The following is a 26384-nucleotide window of genomic DNA, read 5'->3' as shown; positions in this document are numbered from 1 at the left end:
GAGTATGTGTATGTGTGTGTGTGTGTACTCAGTACAATACATATAGATGTGTCTATGCGTATGTATCATATATATGTGATACTATAGGACTGTTTTTTGTGTATACTCACAAGTACATATAGATCTGTGAATATGTATGAATGTTTCATATATATATATATTCATTCTACTATGGGAATGTGTGTGTGATCCTGGAGGCTGAATGTAGCATCTTGGGCATGGTAGGCAAGTGCTCTAGCAGTGAGCCACATTTCCACCCAACCTGATGTTTGATATATGTGGACACTGTAAAATGATTAGACAAGACTAATGAATGTGTCTAACACCTCACATAGTTGGTCATTTCTGTATGTGTGTGTGTGTGTGTGTGTGTGTGTGTGTGTGTGTGTGCATGTGTGTAGAACACTCAGATGTACTCCTTCAGCAATTTTAAGTACATATTATTAATAACCAGTCACCATTCTGTGTCATGGATCTTCAGGATGTATTTATCCTCCCTACCTGAAACCTTATAACCTCCTCCAATGGACCTCACACGCCTTGGAAATGTCTCCTCCACTCAGCCCATTTCTACCGTAATGCTTCTCTCTGTCCTTGGGAAACTGTACTTGTCCTGCAGGCTGGCCTAGTGGTGACTTTCCTTTGATAACATAGATGCTTCTTTGGGCCTAAAGCCTGTAGAAATGCTTCTTTGTAGCACTAATCTCAAATTCTAGAATGTACCTTAATGTGTCTGTTCAGAGGAATGTGGGCAGGTTCAGCAGGGGCCACCAGGGGGAATGATGCTTTTCCTGTTGTGTGGCTAGCCTGGGATTCTCACACAAGCTGTCACAGGGGCTGAGAGCTGGGTGACAGGTCCTTGACATGAACTTCACTTATTCTGAGTTTTATGAGTCCCAAACCAGGGAGTCAAATGCAGCCAGGAAGAGGCCTTCTCAGGGGACAAGGAGATGGATCCCTGGGCCTGCCACCATGGTAGGAAATTAGGTCTCAGGTATCTCTTCCCTTTCTCTCCATGAGCCCCAGAGTCTGCAGGATAAATGTAATCCTGATTCTTAAGCTTCTTGCTCCTTGGTGTAAGTTGATGTACAAATCCAAGGACATATGATGAGCTTAACTCCTCAAAATAATAAGCACACAGAAGAGAAAACGGCACGTTTGTATTTTAAAAGAAAGCCTAGAGACAGTTATTTAAAAAACAACCAGGACAACAATGAAACCCCTGAGCACTCACAGACTAGCAGGAGTTTTTTTTTTTTGCCATTGTCTGTGGGCTCCCCCCGCCCCTCTGTACCATGACTCTATCTCTAGGCCCCTGCGTCAGAGGGAGCCCATGATGGATGGACGGATGGATGCGCCTTGTCGGGGTGTTTCACCACAATTTCCCTTGGGGCAGCCTGTCTGTTGGCAGAGCCCATCCTCCCAAAAGATGGTATCTCTTGCAAACTCGACAGCTAACAGACAGCTTCTCTCTTTGTATATTTCCCCAAAGAAGACCTGTCTTAATCTGTTTTTTTTTTTTATACAGCATATTTTATTATAATCCATATATGACTTGCAGGTTCCCAGCCCTCCATCCTTAGCCTAATAATGAAGAAGGAGAAGGAGTCAGAGGCTCAGGGAGCCTGTGACATCCAAGGCGTTTGCATTTTTAAATGACCTGGGATTTAATTACTCACTCTGCTCCCATGTCGTACCCTCAGACTCATCGTGCCTGCATCCTGTTAATGAGCTCAGTGGCTCCAACAACCCAGTGGAAGCTTTTCTTTTGGTGCATTGGGTGGCAGGCTTAGGGCACCTGTGTCAAAAGCTTATGGCTTTGATCTGTACCCGAGAGGACAGCTGCCCTGTCCAGAGCCTGGGGAGAATCCACTGTGCTTCACTGGCAATTTTTTTTCTCTTCTTTTGCTTTTATTTGTGTCGGTTTTTTTCTTCCTATGCTTCAATCCTTATTTGTCTAGGAGTTTTTTCCTCTCTCTCTCTCTCTCTCTCTCTCTCTCTCTCTCTCTCTCTCTCTCCCTCTCTCCCTCTCATTTGGAAACCGATTTGCTTCGGTTTGCACAGATGCTGTCTCTGGTGTGATGGATCGTGCTGGAAGTCACCCAAGGAGCAGCTCTGTTCCCAATTAGAAGTGGAGGCAGAGCTGCCTCCGGGTCCCAAGGAGGTGGCTGGCTTTGGGTGACAGCTGCTGCCACTCTGGAAAGAGTAACGATCCATAGGTTCATATCCATGTGTATAAAATCAGACTAATTTATAGATGAATTGTGTGTGTGCATTTTGGTCCGTTTTCTTTTGATGTTAAATGTTTGATGGCTCCTGTCGGGTTATGTGGTCTCCAACTTTGTGTGAGGTTAAACAAGAGAAGCCTTTTAAAGAGTTACTGGGTCCTATATCTGGATAAGCCATATTAAAATAAAATTAAATCAGTGACATCCCCAGGGGTTCCCAGGAGTGCATGTCGTATGTACATTGTGGGGGAGCTTGGACCTGTCACCTTTCTCCTTGATGTGCACTGGGACCCCCTGGGGTTAAGACGCAGAGAGATTGTACCCTCTGCTGGGTTATCTTGGGGGTGGGGTTAGCCTTTCATTCTGGCTAGTCAAAGCTTTACCCAGAATGCTTTGCCAACAGGGTTTGCCAGAGGTCAGCCTGAATGCTGCTCCCGGAATGGTACTCCATTGGGCATTAAGCGGGCAACATTAAGAACCATGTTTAAATTCCATCCACTTACTGAAAGCAAAATCTTTCTAAGCATTTCTTTTAATGTTGTAAAGCTGCTCTGTCCACTGGGGTAGCCACTGGCCCCTTGTGGCTTTGGAGACCTCCTCTGAATGTCGATGTGTTATAGGGGGGAATATACATACCAGTGTGGTCTAAAAGAATGTAAAATATCACATCCATTTTCAGGTATCAATTTCATATTAAAATGGTAGCATTTAGGATAGAGAAAATATACAACTTAATTGCACCTCTTTTTTTGCTTTTCCAAACAGTAACTAGAAAATGTAGGACGACACCAGCAGCTCTTATTGGATTTCTATTGGAACATTACCATCAGCGATTAACATTGTGGTAATAATAACTTTGCAGCATTTGTGAGACACTCAAGCTGTCTTAGATTTTTTGCCCATATCACCCAATTTTGAACCCAAGTTTTAAAGAGAATGAAACATAAAAATCAACATGCTTCATTCCCAGCAATGTTTCACACCCTAAGTTTGGGGCTGGGTCCTTTTTAAGTTTTTTTATACAACACCTTGTTTGAGCCTTATACTAATGCTCTGAGATACATGCCTGTATCCTGCCATGTAACTTATCAACAGAGACTTATATTAAGAATCTGCCCCAAGGCAAGCCTGACTAGGCCAGTTTGAAAATGAAACTATATGAGCCAATAAAATATTTTGGCAATTAGGGGAAAATGATTCCACTCTGTCTCTGTGATATAAAGCTCTCCCCCCCCATCCCCCCCCCACTTTGCTTTTCTCCTGAAGGGACTGGATCCTGGATGTCACTGGCTATCCCTTGGAGCCTTTCATGTGCCAGGGAGCCCACTGCATTCTCACCACTATGGTTCCATTTTCTCTCTTGAGTTTTACCTCGTGCATGCCAACCAGTCCAGTTAAAGAGGATCTAGTATAGACTGAATGAGAGAAGACAAGATAGAGGCATATTTAGTGGGGGGTGGGGGGGAGGATGAATGGCAGGCAGGAGGAGGAAGTTCATAGTCTACTGAAAATCCCTCATAGGTTGTGGGATTTGGTTTCTTGAGAGCGGAGAGCTCCAGAGATGCTCTCATGGAGCAGAGCTCAGCACCATGCTGCAAACTGCCTGCAGCTTTAGCAGAGATGAGTCTCTCATCCTGAAATCTGAGGACCACTGGGAGAGTCTAGGGATGCAGTGGAATGCACACAGCTCTGGAAAAAAACCTTTCCTCTCTCTAGGAATAGAGAAGGGGCTGGTGGAAGAGCCACCCTGCTAGAACGATTAGGCTGAAGGGTCCAGAGGCTGGACTTTGTCCCTTCCCAGTCCTGTGGTATTAAGCTCGTTCTAAACCTCCCTAAACTGAGCTGCTTCATCTGTAAAATGGGATAAATCTCCACTCTGTGTGTGATGGGAATTAGGGGGTATCTGGCAGTAATAGCTTGTGCACGTTTGGTGTTCTTGCTTTACCATACCATGTCCTCTGCTTGTGCCTGGTGTCACCAAAGCAGCGTCTGGGCTTCATCCGGGCTTGCTGTTCACTGATAAGATTATATGGAGTTGGGATTCTTGTCCTGATCTTTACATCGTCTTGAAAGGTCATGATTGCTTACTTGACTGCTGGGCACTCTTGCAGAACTTGCTTAACTTTTCTGAGCTACAGTGGCTTCCTTATAATTGGATTCAATGATCAAAACTTTCCTGCTGTAAAATATTGCTCCATCCTGGAAATCAGATACACTTATTGTCGAAGTCTAAAGGATAAACGTCAAATATACGCATAAGATTATTAGAAGTTTGAAGGCCAGCTGTTTGAGGACAGGGCACAAGGCGACACACCTTAATTATTTGAGATTAGACATTTGGAAGTCAGAAAGACTAGAGGCGGGGAGGGGAGGGAGAATATATCATCAGAGAGGGCTCATTAGAGCACACAGTTGATTCTGACACTCAACTTAATTGTAACTTCATCACACATGCCTTACAGTTAACATTTATATATTCAAATCATTCCAAAATGGAGTTCTCTCGTTATTTGACCACCTCCTGTGTGTCTGGTTCCAGCACAGTGGTTGCCACATGACAGTGCCCAATAGATATTTATTGGTCAGATAGATGATAAGTAAACTTTCACTGGTGGTTGATCCACTTGTTATCTTTTCTTTTTTATTACATGTGTGTGTGTGTTTATGTGCATGTGAGTATATGTGAGATGTGACATACATGTGGATGTCAGATGATAACCTGAGAGTTAGTTTTTTATTTCCACTGGGGATTGAACTCAAGTCATCATGCTTGGCCCACGGAGCCATCTTGTTGGCCCTGATAGTAGTTCATGTTGGGTATAGATATCTCTCCCTCTCTTCCTCTCTCCCTCTCTTCCTCTCTCCCTCTCTTCCTCTCTCCCTCCCTCCTTCCCTCCCCCCCTCTTTCTCTCTGAAAGTTATCAAAAGAGACTTCAGATACTTCTTTCTCCAACTTTTTCTGGGGACTAGCCACTCCCAGACATATTTCTTCAGTTGTAATGGATGCTGGAATGGCCTCTGTCTCCCGAGTGTTTTGGTGGAGGAGATGGCAGTTGGATTCCAATGGAATCTGGTGAGCCTGGTGAGCCTGGTGAGCCTGGCAGGCGAGCTGTGATTGGCACCACCTGTTTCCATTAGCCCTTCTAAATGTTCTCACTGTCCTCGCTGGGATCTGTGTCCTGGAAAAGCTGACTTTCACGGGCCACAGAAGCTCAGCCCCTTACACACAGGCTCTGGCTTGGAGCTGGCCAATGAGAGAGGAGTTGGAAGAGGCAGCGCTTGCGTGATTGGTTCTTGGTTTCCCAGGCTCTGATCTCCTATGCATCTAGCCCCAGTCTTGTGTGGGACTTCTGCAAGGACTCTCCCTCTGTCTCTCTGGGAGCGGCAGTGGGGTGGCTCCCTTGGCCCTGTCACCAGCCCTCCTTCCCTTTGGACTATCCACACTGCTGTCAATGATCCCTGCTTTAATGAGAGATTGGTTTCACTAGAGCCATTTAGCTGCATGGACCACACATCTAATATGTGTGTGTGTGTGTGTGTGTGTGTGTGTGTGTGTGTGTGTGTGTATGTGTGTGTAGAGGGCCAGGATCAAGGAGAGGTTGGAGGAAAATTATTTAGAAAGTCAAATTATGATCCCTTATACCTTTGTTTTCTGTTCTTAAATTAAAATTCCTTACCAATTGTGGACACCTTGGCGAAGAGTCAGAAACTCTCTTTGGTCTCTCAGGGGCAGGGTTCCTCCACCTCTCTGACTGTAATGGCCTTCTGTGACTATAGTAGAACATAGTAGACTAGAGTCACCTTCTACGACTTTAAAGAGAACAGTTTACTTTGGCTTACTGTTTTCAAGATTCTAGTCCATGGGTAGGCACACCTGTTTTGGGACCTTCTCTTGATGCCAGTGGTGGAGAGGGTGTGCCTGGAGCAAACTGCTTGCCTCGTGACCAGAAAGAGAGAGGGGAGGAAGAGACCAGGGTTGTAAATCTTTTTCATGGATATTCCCTAATAATCTAAGGACATTTTCCACTAGTACCTATCTCTCTCTGAGAAAGGTCCCCTCATCTCTCAGTAGTGCCACTTCAGGAACCAAGCTTTGAATACACAAGCTTTGAGGAGAATGGGAGCTTCAAAGTCCAAACTATAGCACCCGTTGACTCACAGGTCCCAGCAAGATAACTCCTAATGTCTGTAGAGAAATGCCCTACTTAACTGATTTCTCTGGGTTTGGGAACACTGAAACTCTTGTCACCGTTTCCTCTGGGCATGACAATGGCCTTCTACTCTGCTGCTCTGGTGCCTGTCGGGTGTTAATGGCACTCTTTCTGCATTGGTTTGGGGCCTCTACTTCCCTGTGAGAGCAGCCTCTCTGAGGCTGATAGCTCTTTATGGAACAAAGCAGAGTGGGGCAGCCAGCACACCCAAGGGGAGACTTTGAAGACGATAGTAGCCAGTCATTGTTGGTGTGCTTGAGTGTTTTCAAAAACTGTGGTTCTGGGCACTGTTACTCCTCTTTATAGATGGAGAATTGGGCTCCAGGCTCCTTGAGAATTATGCTCAGAGTCAAACCCCAAGACTGGCAGAAGCCACTCAGAGACTCAGGTAGTCTGCTCCTACATCTAGAGGGCAGCCTCTCTGTTCTGCCTCAGCTTGTCCCAGGGAGTGAGCAGGATTTAGGTCCATCTCTGGGACTGTGGAGTGGTGGAGAAGCTAAACCCAACTCCAGTATTCCATGATCCTGCTTGTCAGGAGGCGATAGCATAGACCGTTTACGTTCTTCCCAAGAACTCTGGGCCCTTCATCCTGGTTCCCAAGGATTGCCCTTCCTGTTTTACCTGCTTCTGGGGACCTGACCTGTCCGTTTGTCTTTGTTTTCCAGAAGTAGAACTGCCCCTGAAGAAAGATGGTTTTACCTCTGAGAGTACCACCCTGGAAGCCTTGCTTCGTGGTGAGGGAGTGGAGAAGAAGGTGGATGCCAGAGAAGAGGAAAGCATCCAGGAGATACAGGTACTCACACCAGCCGAGGGAGCACCCCTCCCCCCCCACTACCACCTGCTGCCTCTGTGCCTCTGTGGGGTCCTTGTGACACTGTTGCCAGGAAGCTTAGAGCTCCTGAATTAAAAGCATCCCTCTACCTCAGGAGCAATCATTGTCTCCTCACATCTGGTCCTCTCTCTGGTTTCCTGGTATCTGTACTCAGAACACATCTGCTACGCACTGGGTTGTGCAGAGTCCTAAAGGCATACTGAGAACAGGATAGACTGACTGAGTCCTTGCCTTTGTGGCTGGTGGGACCTCTGTCTCACCTCTGCTCCTTACCTCACACCCCAGTCTGAGCTCTACCTCACCATATTATCTCACAGCCTTTCTCAGCACTCTCTACCCATCCTCCAAAGCCAGCTTAGTCACCTCTCCCCCATGACACCCCCCCCCCCCCCCGGGCAGGGACAGTTGCTTTGATCCTCATGTGTCCTCTTATCCTCTGTGTCCACCACCTGTAAAGCTCTGAGACATCACTGTGAGGACACACACCTATCATTTATCACCCTCAGTGTGTCTCACACCCCTCCTATCTAAAACTACAGGGGGCACAACATGTTACAATAATATCAGTTAACTCTGATAAAATATTAATAATTAAGCATAATTAAATTATATTTTGATTACATTTGTATATTAAATCTTTATATTTTGTCATACATCTCATAGCATTTTAATATCCAATTTAACATTTGATTTAATTGGTTCACTAGTTTATTAAAAATCTTCATTAACAACAACAACAACAAATTCTGTTTTGGTGCTTTGTAAATATCTGTGTGTCAGGGACTGTGGCGTGTTCATTGTCTGTCTTGCTCATACCAACATGGATGGAGCTGGCTTTCCTTAGAGACGCTAGGTGAATCTGAGGCTGGCTGCTTCTGCCTTTCCAATGTTAAGATGAAAAGTCAAATCCTTTTCACTTAGTTGCCACCCACCACCGGATGTGTTTGCTCCTCCTCGCTTTCCACAAGCTATAGCCCCCATGGAGATTGCTGCTAGTTTGAACTCAGCCACCGCAGACTTAGGCACACTCTGTCAGTTTCCCACCAGCATCCCCTGTGGCCGCAATCCTGTCTGACTGTCTTCAGTGGGAATTGGAGTAGCCCCTGGTCCCATACCTCTCCTGAGGCCCTGATCACCCATCCCCCCTTCCCTGGCTTGAGTTACTTAGTTGCCTTCTCAATGGTTTCTCTGCTCATGCCCAGAAAGACAAAGATCACTTTTAAAAACCTGTGATTTTAGGTTCATAGCAAAAGGGAGAGGGAAGTAGAGAGATTTTTCACCTCCCCTAACCCTCCAGCTTAGCCTCCCCCATTAGCAACAAGCCCACATGTGTATCTGTCAGTGGACAGGCTTTTCTCCCCCAGAATCCACAGTTTATGTTAGTGTTCACTTTTGGCGTGCTCTGTGCTGTGTGCTTGGACAAATGTACAATGATCAGAGTCCACCCTGCGCAGTGTAAGACAAGAAAATTTCACTGCTCCACACCAACGGTGCCCTGATACTCATCCCCTCTGTTTCCATTCCCAGCTACAGCCTTCTGTCTGTCCTCCCAACCCCATAGTCTTCCTTCTGTCTGTCCTCCCAACCCCATAGTCTTCCTTCTGTCTGTCCTCCCACCCCCATAGTCTTGGCTACACGGGTAGCCTTTTCCAACTGGCTTCTGTCACAGGGCACGCACAGATTCATCCTCCATGACTTTTCATGATGTCGTAGCTCATTTCCTTCCAATGCTGAGCACTATTCCTTTGAGAGAATAAATGGCCAGAAGGGAAGGAACTCTTTCTTCAGCTGCTCACGCCTGAGTGAAGGCTCTTGCCTCTCTCAGATTGTTTGCTCTACTTGCGAAGTCCTTCCCCAGACATATGGGGCTCCCATCTCACCTTTGGGTGCCCTGACCACTGTGCGTAATACCATTCCCTACACCCAACTTGTCCCTGTTTTCAGCTTCCTTCCTTCCTTCCTTCCTTCCTTCCTTTCTTCCTTCCTTCCCTCTCTCTCTCTCTCTTTCTTTCTTTCTTTCTTTCCCCCCTCTCTCTGTCTGTCTTTTTTTTTTTCATATTGCACTTAGCACCATCTAGTATTCTTTGAATTTTAGTTTTTATGATTGTTTATTTCCCTGGTGTAAATGTAACTATCCCTCTCCCCCTTGCCTACCTTGCTCACTAGTACATCTTAAACACACAAACCCAGCTGGACACATAGTAGGTACATCATAAATACCTGCTTGAGGGGACTGGGGCCCTTGTTTCTGACCACCCTCCCCCCCACTCATCTCCCATGCCCTGCTTTGTTACTTTAGTCCTAAGCACAGCTCTGCTTGTGCCAACTCCTTCCTAATAGATCTTTTGTTTCCACTAAATAGATCCAGCGTGGTAGACATGGCCTCCTTAGGCCTCTCCGCTCTGCTTTAGGCTAGTGTTCATCCGCAGTCTCTCTTCCTCAGCCTTCTTCCTCTGTGCCTCTGGTCTGCTGGTGTATGTTTTCTTCCACTTCCACTGAATGCATTTAGTGGTTAGGTCAGGCCCTAGCACCACCTCCCTCATCAAACCTTTCTCCGTCCTCGACAGCTGGAGTGGCCTCTTTTTAGCTCAGGGGTTTGAGACACTTCTCGCTTTCTTTCTTGGCATTGTGTGTTTAGCTGGTCATGCATTAGCCTCTGTGCGTGGACCTGTAGCATTCGAAGCAAGGTGCATCATCTTTGTGTTACTTATGGCCCTGTTAGAGTTTTTACCTCATTGGTATACTTCGACAGGACCAGTGGTTGATACAGAGTCAGTGCTCAGAAGCCTGGATACACATGGACACATAGCTGCTCTTCTGTAAAGCTGGCAGCGAGTCTGAGTCGCCTTCATGTGTCCCTGGGCCAGGATATATGCTGTCATTGTATCACCATTATTGCATCAGCCCTGGTGTTAGCTGTGTGGCTGCAGGCGCACAACGTGCAACTGTACTGCCTGGGCTGTAGGATGCTGAAATGAGACCACAAGCCACTTGAGTTTAAGTTCTTACTGACTTGCCATTGCAGAACTACATATATAATAAGTCAACTGTGTGCCTTTCCCTTAACTTTTAATGCATTGATTTGTGTGTGCTCTCAGCTGATGGGCATTCTGTTTTGAACATGGAACGGTAGGAGCTGAGGACTACTCTAATTCCAGTGTGACACACAGTTAGAAAAGCAATCGAACACGTAAGAGAATTGGAGTTTTGGATTAATGAAAGCCAGTAGGAGGAAGCAGAGTTGAAGAAGGGACTAAGCCTAGGCAATGAATATCCTAAGGGACATGGGTTTTAGCTGCAGTCCTGTGGGATGACAGGAGCCAGCGATGTGAGATCCCCGGAGTGACAGCTCAGAGACAGGTCAGTGCCCATCTTGTCCAGTGAGCAGATAGAAGGCCCTGTGGTCTGAGGACAGTACTTGGGGTGGGAGTGGGGTGGAGGTGAGGGTGGGGAGGTGGGACAGGTGGGCAGGAGCCAGACCCTTTAGGCCTCTGGAGACCTAGTCGTTGTGGCTTTTGGCCTCATATGAGATGGAAAGGAAGCCATTTGGAGGGTTTTGATCAGGGAAGTGAATTTAGATTTCATAAAGATCCCTCCTCTTCGTGCTCTGCATGGAGAGCAGACAGCAGTGGAGAGGATAAGAGATTCTGTCCTCCCTCCCTCCCCATCTCTCCTTCCTTTCTCCCTTCCCCTTTACTATTGAAAACAAGCACAAACCATCATTACAGCTCACTAAAGGCTATTTAGGATAACAGTAGGAAATGCTCTTTTCAAATGTGTTTATTCTTCAGATGTCTGTGGACAGGGCTGCCCCTGTGTAACAGGGTGGTATAGAGGATGTCTGTTATGTTGGCTGTCCCCTGTTCTTCACTCCTCCCTCCAGAATCTCCCTGCTCAGCCACCTGAGTCCTGGCTCAGGCTTTGTTTGTTAGGAGCTCCTGAGTTGGGTAGATAGGCTCTGGAGTCCAGGGCTGCATGGTAGGAAATAAAGACAATGGGCTGTGTATCAGAGGCCAGCGTTTTAGACTCAGACTTCTAGAGTTACACGCTGATGGCAAGTGTGATGGAAACTCAAGGGAGAAATCAGCTTGCTCCTGGACCAAGAGACTGTAAGACACTTAGGGGACCAGCCCAGTGGTGGTCACCTTTTTTTTTTTTCTTTTTAAATTAACCTTCCAGTCTAGAATTCATGTTGTGTGTAACAAATTCCTTATCATGAAATATGACAGGGGCATCAGAACTCTACCGAGAAGCCAGAGGCAATGACCTTTAGATACTAGCACTTGGAGCTTGCCATGATTAAATGACTTCAAGGCTTGGAAAGTATGCAAGATACAATCAACAGCAGTAGCCACAGTGCTACCTCATAGTCATTCTATGATTTTTTTTTTTTTTACCCAGGGTGGTAGAGCATCTGATCTGGTCTTGCCTGGATTGACTAGTAACCTCATTTTAAGGTCAGGAAGCCAAGGAGTGTGCTCTGGACCTTAGTCCACATCTCCTACTGATGGGCCAGAGGCCATGTTCAGCAGACAAGGACATTTCTCTTTGATGTTGAAGGTTGGCTGAGCTATCTATAATGTTGTGTCTTAGTAAGGGCTACTAATTGTGTGATGAAACACCATAACCAAGGCTACTTATAGAAGAAAGCATTTAAATGGGGGACACACTTACAGTTTCAGAGGGTTATTCCATGACTATAATGATAGGGAGCATGGTGGCAGGCAGACAGGCAGGCAGACAGGGAGACAGGCAGGCAGGCAGGTAGGTAGGGTGATGGAGGAGTAGCAAGAGTGCTCACATCCTGATCACAAGCAGAGAGAGAGGCACTAGGCTTGGCATGCACTTTTGAAATCTCAAGGCCTAACCCCCAACGACACACCTCCTCCAACAAGGCCACACTCCCTAAACCTTTCTAACCAGTCTAATGAACTGGGAGCCACATATATGATCCGATGGGGGGAATTCTCATGGCTTCCCCGAGACAACCAGAGAAGGGAGAGAAGTCATGGGGAATGTTTTGTGTCCTTTGGAAGGATCAGGTGACCAGCAGCAACCTAGAAGATGTGTCTGGAGTGGGATGTTCTGGTAACTCCCTCTTGGGCTTCCCACTCTAAAGACAAACTCACAGAGGCATTGCTGTCTTGGTGACCATTTGAGCAGTAATAGTGACGTCAGACTGCATGGGCGGTGCATACCGCCTTCTGAGCCTTTTTCATAGTCGGTGTGACTTCCTCACCACTAACCCACGTGGCAGGCCCTGCGCTACATGATAATGGCACCTCTCTAGCCTTGCCCTCATCATCTTTCCCCAAGCCACTGAGCACTGGTCCCACCACAGTCTTTCTCCCCACTGAATAAGCCACAGTCCTCTAACTGCTTCACCGGCTCTTGGTGACCCAGAACCTGCCTAAGCCCACCCGTTATCACACGTAACCCTTCTCCTGTGAAGTCAAAAGTGTCTTAAGTTGCTCTCATCCATCCTTCTCCTGTGAAGTCAAAAGTGTCTTAAGTTGCTCTCATCCATCCTTTGCTCACTCTCCACATCTCCTTGTTCTTTTGTCCCAGCCTCAAGAAAGCCTCCTGTGACCTTCAGATCAGGCCAAGTCCCCTTGGCGAACCCTTTCATAGAGCCTTGAACTTACTTCTCACAATCATGACAACAGTGTGTTAAACTGTTATATATGTTATTTAAATTTGTCTTCCTTTTAGTACACTTTAAAGTCTGCATGAGGCCAGGATTGTAGCCATTTGCTTATAGCTTGACTTAGTGTCTACTTGTAATCAGCATCGGAAAAATAGTTGTAGAGTCAAAGAGTTGCTGGTTTTTAATTGGATAAGAAGAAGCTGGGCTGGTGAGATGGCTCAGTGGGTAAGAGCACCGACTGCTCTTCAGAAGGTCATGAGTTCAAATCCCAGCAACCACATGGTGGCTCACAACCACCCATAATGAGTTCTGACGCCCTCTTCTGGTGCGTCTGAAGACAGCTACAGTGTACTTACATATAATAAATAAATAAATCTTTAAAAAAAAAAAAGCAAAAACAAAAAGAAGAAGAGGCACAAAACATTGTATCACTCAAAGTTACATCAGTGAGCCCATGAAAAGCTGGTCGCTGGCCTCTCCTGGGCTCCAAGCCTATTTCTTCATCTACTGCTCCTGCAGCTGACGCCAGTAGCAAGGGAGGGCGAATGAGCGTGAAGCTCAGAAGCTCACCAATCCGATCTTGCTCTGGTCGTGGCTTTCCTGGGATGATTGTGAACGGTCAAAACTGTTTGCAGCCTCAGTTTATGCACCTTTAAGATGGAAATGGGCTCTTGTATTGCCATGTTCTGAGGGATATTAGAGAGGCCTCCTTTGAATTTATGAACTAAAGCTTGATTAGTTCTTAAAGCCAAAAAATTTAAAGTGATGTGCTGTGATGGAATACTTTTATTCTGCCATCTGTTCATCTACCAGTTTGTCCATCTATCTGTGGGTGTGCATACATGCATGCATCTGTCTGTCTGCTTGCCTCTTTTTTCTCACCCATAACCCTGGCAAGCCTTAGATTTACTCTGTAACTGAGAGTGACCTTGAACTCCTGCTCCTCCAATTCTGGAATTACAGGCATGTGCCACTAATGCCTTGCTGGACATTTATTTTCCTTAAAAACAACCCCACAGTGGATTATTACCAGCAGCACATTAAGGTTGTATTCCTGCCAGCCTGACAAGGAGTTCCTTGCTTTCATCCAGCAAGTCAGAGCTTCACAATGGCAGAGAAGGAGAAATGGCTTTTTATGTTCTGAGGTAGCTCTTTAGAAACAAAAGAACACATGGTATTAAAGACAGTAAGTTTTGAGTAAGTAACCTGGCCCCGTGTAGAAAAGCATCCTTTTGCTCTTGCCAAAAACCTCTTTTTTGGGGTTGGGAGTGGTGAAAGAGTTGAGAAAGGTCATCGTGCTGGGATAATTTGACTGGAAGGGGCCTGAGGGCTTGAAAGAGTGCTGCTTCCACTGAGACTTCAAACTCTTAGGCAACAGCTGCACCCTTGCTTTGCTGAAGAACAAAAAACCCCAGAATATCCCCAAACTGCTCTTTGATGGTCCTCATGGTTGCCTTTCATCTCTCAACTCTTGTGTTGGGCTCTCTTGTCATTTCAGAGGGTTTTGGAAAATGATGAAAATGTAGAAGAAGGGAACGAAGAGGAGGACTTGGAAGAAGATATTCCGAAGCGCAAGAACAGGACCAGAGGACGGGTGAGCGGGGTGAGGTTCCGAGGGAGGAGTTCATGTTGAGTCTAGTCTCCTCCGTACCTGGCTAGACACAGCTTGTGGGCTTACTTAGAGCTCTGAGGAGATGCTGGAGGAGCCCTAGGCCAGGCATGCCTGCAAAGTCCAGAGCTGACAAGGGGAAGGAGAGGAAGCAGAGGATGCTCCGAGGGGTTTGGAGTGGTAGAGTGGAGGCAAGGAGAAGTTTTCAAGACTCCATCATGAAAATTCTTGCCTTGTCATTCCTGAGGTTTTTCGAGAATGACAGGATCAGGACACCTGCTTTGGGACATGCTTCCATGGGCAGGCAGAGAGAGTGGAAGCCTGCTAGAAGCAGACAGACTGTGGCTGACTGTCCCCTGAATGGATTTGGCATGAACTTAAGAGGCATGTGGCTCTGAGATGAACTAGGGAGGGGTCAGAGGTGGGAAGAAGGAAAACACTGGCTGGTTCCTAAGGGGGAATGGAGCTGACCAGGACCATGTTTTTGGACATTCTATTTGGTTCTCCAGGGTTCTTTTGTTTGGCAAAGTGTTCTGTGCTCACTTTCAGTGATATCTAAGGGCATCATGGTACCTAGGTGGAGAGGGACCTCCAGGGGAGGACTGTGCCTCTTCACAGGAAAATCCACTTGAGGGCTTGAGGGTCTAGCTCCTATCAGCTCTAGGTAGGATCCTCTCCTTGCTGTGGGAGAGAAGTCAGTCCTGTGAGCCATGTGGGTTTTGGCCCACTGGTAATTATTGTAAGCTTGTGTTTTGTACACAGTAGTACCACGGAGAGTCATTACTAAAATTAGATGCCCAGGACTTGTGCTCAGTTATTAGGCTTGGGATCACACCTTTGCACTATATTATAAGCAACTTCCCAGGTGATTGCATGAACTTTAGCGCTGGCTACACTGTGGTCTAAAATGCGTATCAGTGTGGGTAGGGCATCTATCTGATGGTACAGTTTTATGGGGCTGCTAGCATCTTTATCAATGACCAATATTTCCAGAATTTTGTCTTGTGCAGTCTTTTCTCCTACTTATTATTGGTTTGTGTGTTTGTTTGCCACTGGAGTATTTGAAAGTAGATTCTATACATGTTGTTATAAATTCCAGTGTATCTCTATTATGCATTTTTATATGCAGCACAAATATGCTTTGCTTTAATACATACTACCCTTGCCCAGTGTATCCACTCTGTATTTGCTACATGCCTGTTAGTTATCTACTAGTTGTCATGTCAGATAGACTGGTAGGACTGTTATACTCAGGTTCGCATAACCCTCATTATACTTACTAGCCTAGAAGTGCAATAGTAACAATACCGACAGTTCAGATAGACCCAAAGAGCCCATTAATAGTCTCCTTGAAGTGAAAAAGCAGAGGTTCTCCATTTAAGTTTTAAGGAAAATGTTGTATGTTAAGGTTGGTGAACTCTATAGTGAGTATGAACCTTCTCTGAAATTGTGAAGGAGAGAGGGATTTGTGCTATTTTGGCTGCTTCATCCCAGAAGGTCAAAGATTATGGCCATGACCCATTTTAATAAGCTCTTAATTCAAATGGACAAGGCATTCAATTATAGGGCTCAGTACTCTCTGGGGTTCAGGCATCCACCGGGTGTCGTGGATCACATTCTCTGTGGGTCAAGGGTCTTCGGTTGCTTGGAGACTTGAGTGAGTTCAGGATCTCGTTGTGTGCATGCGTGTATCTATTTTGAGGGCCGCGCATCCTTCCTGGGTTGTGACGCGTGCTCCTTATCACGTCAGGGGTGTACACTGCTGGGCTGTTCTGCCTTTAGTGGTGTTCACACTGATCCAGATTTACTGCTGCTAGCCTGCTCTCTCTCTTACGATGTCGCTCATCGTGGTTTTACTGATGGTCTTCTGTGGCTCTGGATGAACTTGCTTGGCCATATTATTTCACTGGTGTGTGTGTGTGTGCGTGTGTGTGTGTGCGCGTAGACACGCCTATTCCATCACTGAAGGATCCCAAGGGCATGGAGTTTCCATGCCTGTTGTGAATGCCAAGAGCTGTGTACCTCTCAACCTGCTTCCACCTCTCCTGTGCCCCTGCCAGGCTTTGTAGAGTACATTGAGGAAAACAGTCCAGGTACTCCTGGCATGAGTGTGGAAGATGGAACTCCCCATTAGTGAGTAGGGACTGAGTGTCTTTTATGTTGAAGTGTCAGAAGTGACAGCACCCACTGGCTCTTATACTCACTCAAACCCAGGCAGAGTGAAGGGCTCTGGAGTGAGCCCATTATAGAGAGCCATGATGCTGTGCTTGGTGCTTTATGTTCTGTACTCTCTATTTCCAACAACTCATTGTTAGCAGTGGCTAACAACACATGACTACCTGGTCCACACTAGTCCAGACTGTAGGGTGCTCAAAATGTAACATATGTACCATATTCTCATAGCTTTGGATAAAAAAAGAATGTAGAAGACCTCACTGTTAACTTTAACAGTAACATGTTTTGTTACATTTAGTTAAAATGTTTTTTATTTTTATCATTTTTGGAGTGCCAGGGCTGAACTTGGGTTTAAATGTGCTAGCTGGTTGTTAAGCACTGAGCTATACTCCCAGCTAGCCTATCTCATTTAAAAAACAAACAAACAAACAAAAACAAACAAGCAAACAAAAAACCCAGTGACTGGAAGAAGTGGCCATACAAGAGTGGATTGGTATTCTAGAAAGGTTAAGCAACTTGCTCAATCTGGTCAGAAAGAAAGAATTTGAACATAGATCTGTGCTTTTTCCCCACTGGGTCCTGCCTGGCCTGGGACCCTATTAGGCTGAATGATGAATTGAACAAGGGCAGTGGGAAGAAAAGTCATATTTGAACTTCATGATTGGGTGACAGCTAATGGCTCCAGGCTGTATGGTGATGCTGTGGCCACATCACCATGCTGAGAGCCATGGAGGAAGCAGAGGTGTATGAGTGAGTCTCTGGGCTGAACAACTGCGGGAAGCCGCCTTGTTCACAGCCCTAAGCTTTTACAGGGGTTGTCAGCTGTTGCTAGAACTTTCTGACCACTGGAGAGCAACCACATGGGGTCTGACCTCTCCTGGGGTACTTTGGACTATAGCCTCTGTCTCACCTGGGAGCTTATTGGGAATGCGGAGGAGCCCAGCTCCTCTACCCTACAGGCCACTGACAAGATCCCCGCTACTCTGATACTCCATAAACATGAAGGGGGCCAAGGCTTTGGCAGTGAGTCTCCTTTGGGTTTCCTTTGTCTTAACTTCTACCCTGAGAGCACCAATCTTAGCTCTACCACCTCCTGCATGATTCTTTGGGGTGAATCACGTAACTTCTGTGATCTGGGCCTCAGTTTGTTCATCAATTAGTTGGGAGTAACAACACACCACCAAATTTGAATGCCTAATGAAGGGTAGATAAAGAAGGATATTGCAAGTGAAGTGGGTGACTTTCTGAGTTTTAATACTATATCTTATCTGGGAGGGGGAGAGGACAGTTTATGCCCAACAATTAATAAGTGGGCCTTTGATAACTGTAACATAAGAAATTGATGAAGTTCCTGTGAATTTGTATTATCAGTCAGTCATCAGTAAATCAAATAACCAATCAATCAAATTAGTAATTACTCTTACACTCGTGATACAGCCCAGCATTTGTGTGCTTGTACGTGCACAGGAAGACGCCAGGAGTCTTGCTAACAAGCAAATTCAGACGTGATAGTTCTGGGATATGGGGATGAGGTCTTACCTGGATGGCAAGCTCCTGCGAGTCGCTGGTCCGAAGACCATGCTTTCAATGGCGAGCTAGTAGAGCTCCCTCCCTTTCTTTCTCTGCTTCTAGAATTCTTTACACCCTTAACAAATACTGACAGCTCTTGAAAGCTATTGTCCGGGTATGGCAGGTAACAGTAATTTCACTAATGGTTTGCTGTATTAGAAATTAAGACAGAGCTCAGCTTATGAATGTAGCTCATGAATATACAAATGCACACCGGAAGCCCCATCAAATGTCATGCAGCCTCTGGAAGGCCCCACTGTATACTCAGGAGGAAGTGAGAATGAAAAGGGCAGAAGATTCTTTAATGATACCAGAAGAGTGGCTTTTGTTAAAAAAAAATACTCATTTTTCATTATGTGTATGTGGTTAAGTGCAGATGAGTACAGGTGCCCTCAGCAGACAGAAGAGGGCGCCAGATCCCCTGGTTGTAAGCTCACTTGTTGGTGCTGGGAACTGAACCTGGGTCCTCTGGAACAGTAGTCTTAGCAGCTAAGCCTTATCTCTATCTTGTAAAAGAGATCTGATGCTCATCTTAGACACACCACTGGAGAACAGCTTTTGTAGAAGAACTACCCTTGACTGGAGTCTCTTTGTCCTCGTTCCCGGGTTTTTTTGTTGTAGGAAACTCAATGGCAAAAGAACCGAGAAGGATTTGAAACCTTAGGGCCATTGTCCCCAGTATGAGTGATCTTTGAAGATACAGACCATAGAAGGGCAGGAAGGTGACAAGAAATCAGAACTGAGGAGAATAAGGAACCCACCCATGGCCTCTGCTTCCTCTCTCTTCTCTCAGGTGCCTGCGTTTCCTGCTCCTTGGGGCACAGGACCCTGGAGCTCCTGAATTTGAGGGTCTCTGCAACTCAGGTCACCAACAGGGGTCACTGTTTTCAAGTTCCAAGTCGCTTGACAGTAGAATGTGAGTGGCTCAGGTTAGAGTTAAAATAGGTTTGGCCTACTAATTAGTTGAGCCCTCCTGAGCCCACTCTATGGCCAGTAAGGCAGAACCCTGTGGTATATGGTCATGGCTGCCATGGCTTCAATGTGTGAACGGGCAGTGAACATCCTCAGGGAGGGATTCTCTTTTGGAGAATAAGGTCCAAAGAGTTCTGTGTCAGAGTCTAGAAACCTGTCCTGCTGTTTCCGTGGGCTCTGGGACCTGGAAAGGCATGGGCCCACTCAGAACCGGCACCAACTGACAGACAGGGATAGCATCATGATTGGTCCAACTCACAGGGCTTTGATAGGAATCATCTGAGCTAATATATGTGGAAGAGCTGTGTGCTGTGTGCCCAGGAGAGTGTTAGGGGATTGTAATAAAGTATAAAATGCCATCTTTCCCCTCAGGACCAAAGACTCAAATTGGGGAGGTGCTAAGTAAGATTCACGATATCGTAAGATGTCTCCTGGCTTCTTATTGTGTGCTAACCAAACACGACAAGAGCATAGAGGATCCACATGGGCATAGAGGGGATGATAACTTCCTGTGAGCGTAACTGTGTGCATGGCTCCTGATCCTAACCATTTCAACAGCTGTGCTGTGGAGATATTTCTGTGCCCAATCTATTTATTCACTTACTTATGTATATATTGATTGAGGCACAGTCTTTTTAAGTAGCTTTGAGTGGCCTAGAACTTTCTGTGTAGACCAGGTTGGCTTAAACTTGCAATACTCATTCTGCCTCTGTCTCCTGAGTGCTGGGGTGACAGATGTGCACCACCACATCTGGCCTGCTGTTGCCATTTTATAAATGAATAAGTTGAGGCTTAGAGGGATAGCTTGTTCTGTGAGACCCTGCTGGGGCTATCTGTGGTTTGGATGTGGGTTGAGCTTCCCTGAGACTTCATGTGATGAAATTTAAAGGTCAGTTGAGATGCAGAGAGGTCAGAAACCAGATGACCGTTGTATTCACAATGGGCCTTTGGAAAGTTACTAGGATCATTAGGGAAGGTCAGGGTAGAGCTTCTCCTGAGGGCCAATAAAAAGAGGCGGAAGGACTGAAAGAGATGTATGTGAGGGCTCTCCGTTTCTTGCCATGGGATGCTCTGTGTTGCCTATGGATTTTGGTAGCAAGAAGAATATCACCAGATGAGTCCTCATACGTTGCACCTCAAGATCCATGAGCCCAAATTCCCCTTTTTCTTATGAAAGTACCAACCTCAGGCTTCTTGTTATAGTAATGAATAGCTGACTGATAGAGCTGGAATTTCAATGTAGGCCCATCAGACTTTAAGATAACACTGTTTTTACTCTGAAGCATTGTGGGAGGAAGATTTTTGGAGGGTGAACACTGTTGGGACTAAAATGTGGATTGCCTGTGGATGGCAGAGGAGAGGCGATCATAAAAGAAACCATGACAACAAAGATGTAGACACATTCTGAGTCTGGGTGAGATGGGTGGGTTGGTGGTAGGCTGCCATTGGCTATAGAAGTGTGTCATAGGCGGCAATGGAGGCCTGTGAGGGAGTGAATGACCTCAAGCTCCCACGCTCATCTCTGTTATCTGTGTGGCCAGGTAGTCATGTAGGACACGTTAGTCTGGGCTGTGGGGAGGTAGAGCCCCAGCCGGGAGGCTTTCCTGGGGAGTTTAGGATCAGCTGATGGCCTTTGAGGAAAAGCATTGGGGTATAGATAAAGAACAGCCAGGGTCAGCTCACTGCCTGGGGGACTGCTGTTGTGATCGCACAACTGCTGAAGGAAGGTACCTGGCCCACACAGGACTCCTGTGAGACCAATAGAAAAATCAACAAGTAAACTCACGCATGTACAACATGGTACCAGATGACAGCAAGTGCCCTGGCTAAGCAGAGAAGAAGAAGAAAAAAAGAAAGGATTCAAGCGGACATCGGTGGGCTAGGAAGGGCTTTCGAATAGGACATACAGGATTCTGAGTTGTCAAACCCCCATCTTCCAGGAGATCAAGAGTTCCATTGTCTCAGGAGAGCTCCACACACAGATGCCCCTATGGTCTTTAACTCTGTTTGCCAAACTAAGGCCTTGGGGAGTGTGGGAGCGTGCGGCCTCCCTACTGGGCTGCCCAGCAGCAAGGGCTGCTCTCTCAGGAGGGAGCTCTCTCAGCAGGGTTGTTCTTTCTCCCCGCTGACTCCCTCAGAAGCCCCTGTGCTTCTGTTCTGCCTGCCCCCTCATCTCCTGCCTTGACAAGTGGCTAGCCTTGCAGAGCCCCCTCCAGTGTTGCTGTGGCCTTATCTTTCTGCCTGACTTGCTTTTACCTGCTCCAAGGGGCTGTGACCGGCTGCTGGCTATGCATGTCAAACAGTCTCCCACTTCATGGAGAAGGTGTGGGGAAGGCCAGAGCTATAAGGTGACCCTTAGCATCCTGGCCCAATATCTGTCAGTGCCTCAGGGTGATAGGCAGTGCTCAACTGAGTATTGAGTGTGTTTGGAGGAAGAGGAGGAGGAGGAGGAAGAAGGGGAAGAGATGGATGAAGGGGGAGAAGAAGGAGTAGAAACAGAAAGAGAAAGAAGGGGAAGAAGAGAGAGGCTTTTACTGATTATCCCTGGCAGGGATGGGGACAGGGAGGTAGTGGCAGGAGGGGGGTGGAGTTTCTTCTCCTTCTCCTTCTCCTTCTCCTTCTCCTTCTCCTTCTCCTTCTCCTTCTCCTTCTCCTTCTCCTTCTCCTTCTCCTTCTCCTTCTCCTTCTCCTTCTCCTTCTCCTTCTTCTTCTTCTTCTTCTTCTTCTTCTTCTTCTTCTTCTTCTTCTTCTTCTTCTTCTTCTCTTTCCCCTCCTCTTCTTCCTTCTTCCTGTTCATCATCATCATTTTGAAAAAGACAAGCTAAGATGGCAAAAGTGATAGTTTGCCAAGGGGGGGGGAGTTGCTTGTGAAATGTGTGCATTTTAAGAGTGAGTGCCAAAGGCCTAGAGGTTGGGCCCATCTACAACAAAGTCCTCAGTAAGACATATGCACTTGTATTTGTGAGTATGTACATGTGGGAAAACCCATCCCGGGCTTTCCTACCACTTCTCTAGAGCAGGTCCTGGGCCTGCACCCCAGACTTCTGTCTGGCCATGGTCCTCTCCTGCTGACCCTTCCTCTCTTTCTCTGAAGACAGCAGCCAGCTCTTTCTGTGGCTGGGAGTTTACCACTCCTCATTAGCAATGAATGAGCAGGAGAAGGCTAAAGGGCTGCAGGAAGGCAGGCCCGGGGCTTACAATGGCTTATAAATAAGCCTTGCTGTTTTCTGGTAGCTGCTGTGGAATGCAGAGCTGCTGCCTGCCTTTCAGGCTAGTCTCTGTTACTACTAAAGTCTAGCTCCTTCTGCCCTGCCCCTTCTCCTGTCATGTGACCCACCCAGGGAGACATCCAGGGTTCTGGTGTAGGCATCAGGAATCCAGCTCCAGTTGACCTTGAAGGTCAGGGTCTTAGTCCCTGATGGGAGGCCTGAGGTAGACTACACACAGGAGCCCTGTGTGAAGCCCAGCCCTACTGTGAAGGCCAAACATGGAGGAGGAGACTGGGCTCTCTAGGGCTTTAGGGTAGACAGTGAGAGCACAGGAACCTGGGGTGACACAACCCTTATACTTCCTGTTCCTCCGTCCCCAGTGTGCTCATCAGCTGATCGGCATGCAGAGTAACCTGACATCTTGTGTCATGTTGTAGGATAGTGTCAGTAGAGTTCACTGTCCGTGAGATGGAGACACTGTATGGTAGAGGGACCCCATATTTGATAGACAAGGGGACTGTGTTAGACTTCTGTTGCTCTGTGTGGCCAGGCACTCATGAAAGCCTCTTAAGGGAGTAGGGATTTATTTTGTCTCACGGGTTCGGAAGCATCAGCCACAGTTGGCTTTCTCCATTGCTACGGGTCTGTGGGAGGCAGAATGTCACACTGGCAAAGAGTACATAGCTGCACCCAGTAGTGTGCCTCACTGTAGCCAGGAAACAATGAGGGACAGAAAGAAGACTTGCCTAGGACAGTTCTAACCTTTAAAGACATACCCCATACTGCCCCTATGTACTCCAGTTTGGCTCATCTCTTAAACTTCCCATCACCCCCACCCTACCCCATCCCCCAAATGATACCACTAGCCAGGGATTTTTCATATTCATCTGTGACACCGCCTTCCGGTCATACTTTCTGTTTATATCCTGGTTCTGCTTTTGGTTGATGAACAACATTAGGAAGGTTACGTCACCTCTCGGCTGCTTCAGTCCCCTCCCTTATACAAATAGACCACTATTATATTTCCTCCTTGGAAACAATGAGATGGTCCAGGTGAGTAGCTGCCTGACATCAGGACGACTTACCCAGTCCTCTCCGGCTCAGTTTCCCTGCTGGTAAAGCAGGGTTGGCTTCAGAACAAAGGGGGTGTGGTGCAGGCAAGATTCACTCAGACCCTAAAGTGTGTGTGTTGGCGAGCCGAGCGGCCAGCATAGTAACAAGTGTCTTGTACTCATTGTCTCCTCAGGCTCGTGGCTCTGCAGGTGGCAGGAGGAGGCATGATGCTGCCTCTCAGGAAGATCATGACAAACCCTACGTCTGTGACAGTAAGTATCTCCTGAACTGCCCAGGCTTTCTGTGCCACTTTGGCAGTCGGCCACCAGCTCGGGTCCACGCAGGGCTTTCCTGCTTCCAGCCCTCTGTGGGAATGTGACATTCCTTCCTGCTATGGAGTGGTCATGCAGGGGACCCCCACCTCTCAGACTGCACTCCTGGGGGTCACTTCTTGCCCTGGCTTTCCAGTTTCCTTTCCCTCTCCCTCTCTCCTGTCTCAGGCAGGGCTGGTTATGAATCTTTCTACGACGGTGGCTTGCTTTAACAAATGGCCCTCATCTCCGCCATTCCTTCCCTTACTCAGAAACAACTTTTGGAAGAATGGTTGTCTGGCTCCTGGGTTAGAGGCCTAGGATGGAATGAGGGCAGAGGCCAAGGGAAGGGCCCGAGGAAGGACTGTGCTCATCGAGAGGACTGTAGTTTTCTTTCTCTCATATGCCAGGGTATGGTGTGGTGGGTTCCACAGCCTTGCCCTGTTATCCGTCACTCTCCTGGGCACCCATGTAGACCACATGCCTGGGGCCGGGACCAGGGTCTTCCTTTCCCTTCTCATCTGCTGTCAAAACCCAGAGTTCAGCCACAGGAATCAGGTTGCTCTGAGAAAGCTAGACAAGGCAGGAGCTGGCATGGTGGTCCCTCTGGGTGCTCATCCATCCTATTAGGTCCTGCAGCCTCTATGGAGGCAAAGGGAGTTAGAGGATAGGACATAAGGGGCACAGTGGGGCACACCTTTTCCTGACTTTCCACTGGCTTGGTGATATCAAAATGTTCTGAGCCTTGTGGGGATGGCATCTGGTGGGACAACATTCTCTAGAACTCATACTCCATCACCTCCATTTGGCTGCTTCATATGCCTTGTAGATGACATTCCTGAGCCCTCTGCTGGTCTCGCCATCCTCAGGGAACTATGTTCTAGGAAGAGAAGGAAGCATGGCATGAGGGTCTGGCGCACTTCCTGCTCCTTGATAGGAGGTACCTGCTTTTGGTCTGGGCCTTATTTCCCAGGTGTCATTTAGTTGTGTCCTGCTATGTGAACAGTCCAAGCATGCTAGTCCTTGGGAGACTGGTTCTGGGCAGTGGGTGGGATTTCCAGCTGTGTGTGATACCCCATTAAAAGAGCCCATAGCTGCTTGGGAGCTGAGACACAACTGCTCCATTCCTCTTTTAAAAAGCTGTGATTCCCTGTTATGTGGCTTTCTGCTGTTCTAGACAGTAGACTTAGCTTTTCACTCTATTTCTGTAACTTCAAAAGAGTTATGCTGATTGATGATTAAGTGTGTGTGTGTGAGCGAGGCTGCTGCAGGTAATGGCTTGGGTGGAGGGCAGAGGACAACTCGTAGGAGCTGGTTCTCTCCTTCTGCCTGTGGGTTCCAGGGACAGAACTCGGGTCATCGGGCTTGGTGGCAAGTGTGCTCACCTGCTGAGCCATCATCACACTGGTCCTATTTCTAGAACTTTCTTGGAATTCTGAGGTGTAATAGTCTCCTACATTTCCAGACATACTCTTGGTGCGCTTTTTTCTTGCTTCAGGTTCCTATTTCTTTCTTCTCTCCTCTTTTTGTGACAGTTATGTCTGGCAGGATTATCTCTATGATGCATCCGTTATTCGAGCCCTCTTGCCTGCCTCCTGGTCCTCCTCCTGCACAGAGTCTTTGTATAAGCTCTTCCTCCAGCTCCTGTTCTGTGCTTTCAGCAGACCCTCTCCTCCAAACCTCCCGGCTTCGCTTATAGACTCTAGGTGTCCTTTGCTGCTTTCTGCTCCCCTCCCCATAGGGTGACTCCCCCACTCCCATTCCCCTGCAGAATTTGGAGGGACTTATCACAGGGCGACACAAGCTTTTCCCGAATTCTCAGCAGCTGTTTCCTTGGCTCTGCCCCATACATCCATGTGCTGCCTCCCTCTTCCTCCCTCTGAAAAGCAAGGTCCACTGCAGTTTGCCCTTCTTTATTCTGGCTCTCTCAGGACATCGTGTGACAGCTTGGTGATTAATAGACTTTATTTTTATCTGGTGCCCTTCAGACATGGGATCCCTAGGGGTAGAAGTGACCTTTGGAGAGGTCATGAAGCCCACCCCCCACCCCTGAGGTGGACAAGGAATGCTTTTAATAATCTCTAATGCATCCTAACTAGAGAGGTGTCCCGTCGCCCTTCCTCAGCATCCCGAGGGATGTCCTTACCACAGCTGCCCTTTCTCCACAATTCCAGCTGTGCTTCCCATGATTATTTTTCCATAATGGGAGCAGGAACCTCTCTCCCCTCCATATCGCCTTGTCTTTTCTGTCTCCTTCCCCAACAGAATGCACACTCAGCATTTTGCTCTAGCATCCCCCGTATTCTTGGGTGAACTAGGGTCTTACCCCATAATCTCAGTGTTATCTTCCTCCCAGACTCCCTGTGGGTCTGTATTTAAGCAAGTCTATTGGAAGCAGCATCAAGACCAAGTGACTCAAAGACCAGTAGGCATCTGCTTGTTTGATTCATACATCAGCTTTTGGCACCACCCCATTTTCTGAGAACATACAACCACTCTCTGCACCTCTAACCACTTCCCATCTGGATCCTATCTGTCTGGTGCCAGGGTCTCTCCCAGTATAGAATC

At 47.2% G+C, this 26384-nt stretch overlaps 1 protein-coding gene across 4 annotated transcripts in view; it reads left to right on the top strand.

The window, feature by feature from the left end:
• Dpf3 (double PHD fingers 3) overlaps positions 1-26384 on the top strand; it is a 285974-nt gene that overhangs the window by 153749 nt on the left and 105841 nt on the right. For all 4 annotated transcript variants that reach the window (XM_031357677.1, XM_031357681.1, XM_031357678.1 and 1 more), the window contains exons 4-6: positions 7105-7232; positions 14417-14512; positions 23699-23777. In XM_031357677.1, coding sequence (XP_031213537.1) covers positions 7105-7232; positions 14417-14512; positions 23699-23777 — 303 coding nt within the window. The remainder of the gene's footprint in view (positions 1-7104; positions 7233-14416; positions 14513-23698; positions 23778-26384) is intronic.

Source organism: Mastomys coucha, unplaced genomic scaffold (assembly GCF_008632895.1).
Source record: "Mastomys coucha isolate ucsf_1 unplaced genomic scaffold, UCSF_Mcou_1 pScaffold6, whole genome shotgun sequence".
In the NCBI taxonomy this organism is placed as follows: domain Eukaryota; kingdom Metazoa; phylum Chordata; class Mammalia; order Rodentia; family Muridae; genus Mastomys; species Mastomys coucha.
This window is presented reverse-complemented; position numbering and strand designations above follow the sequence as displayed.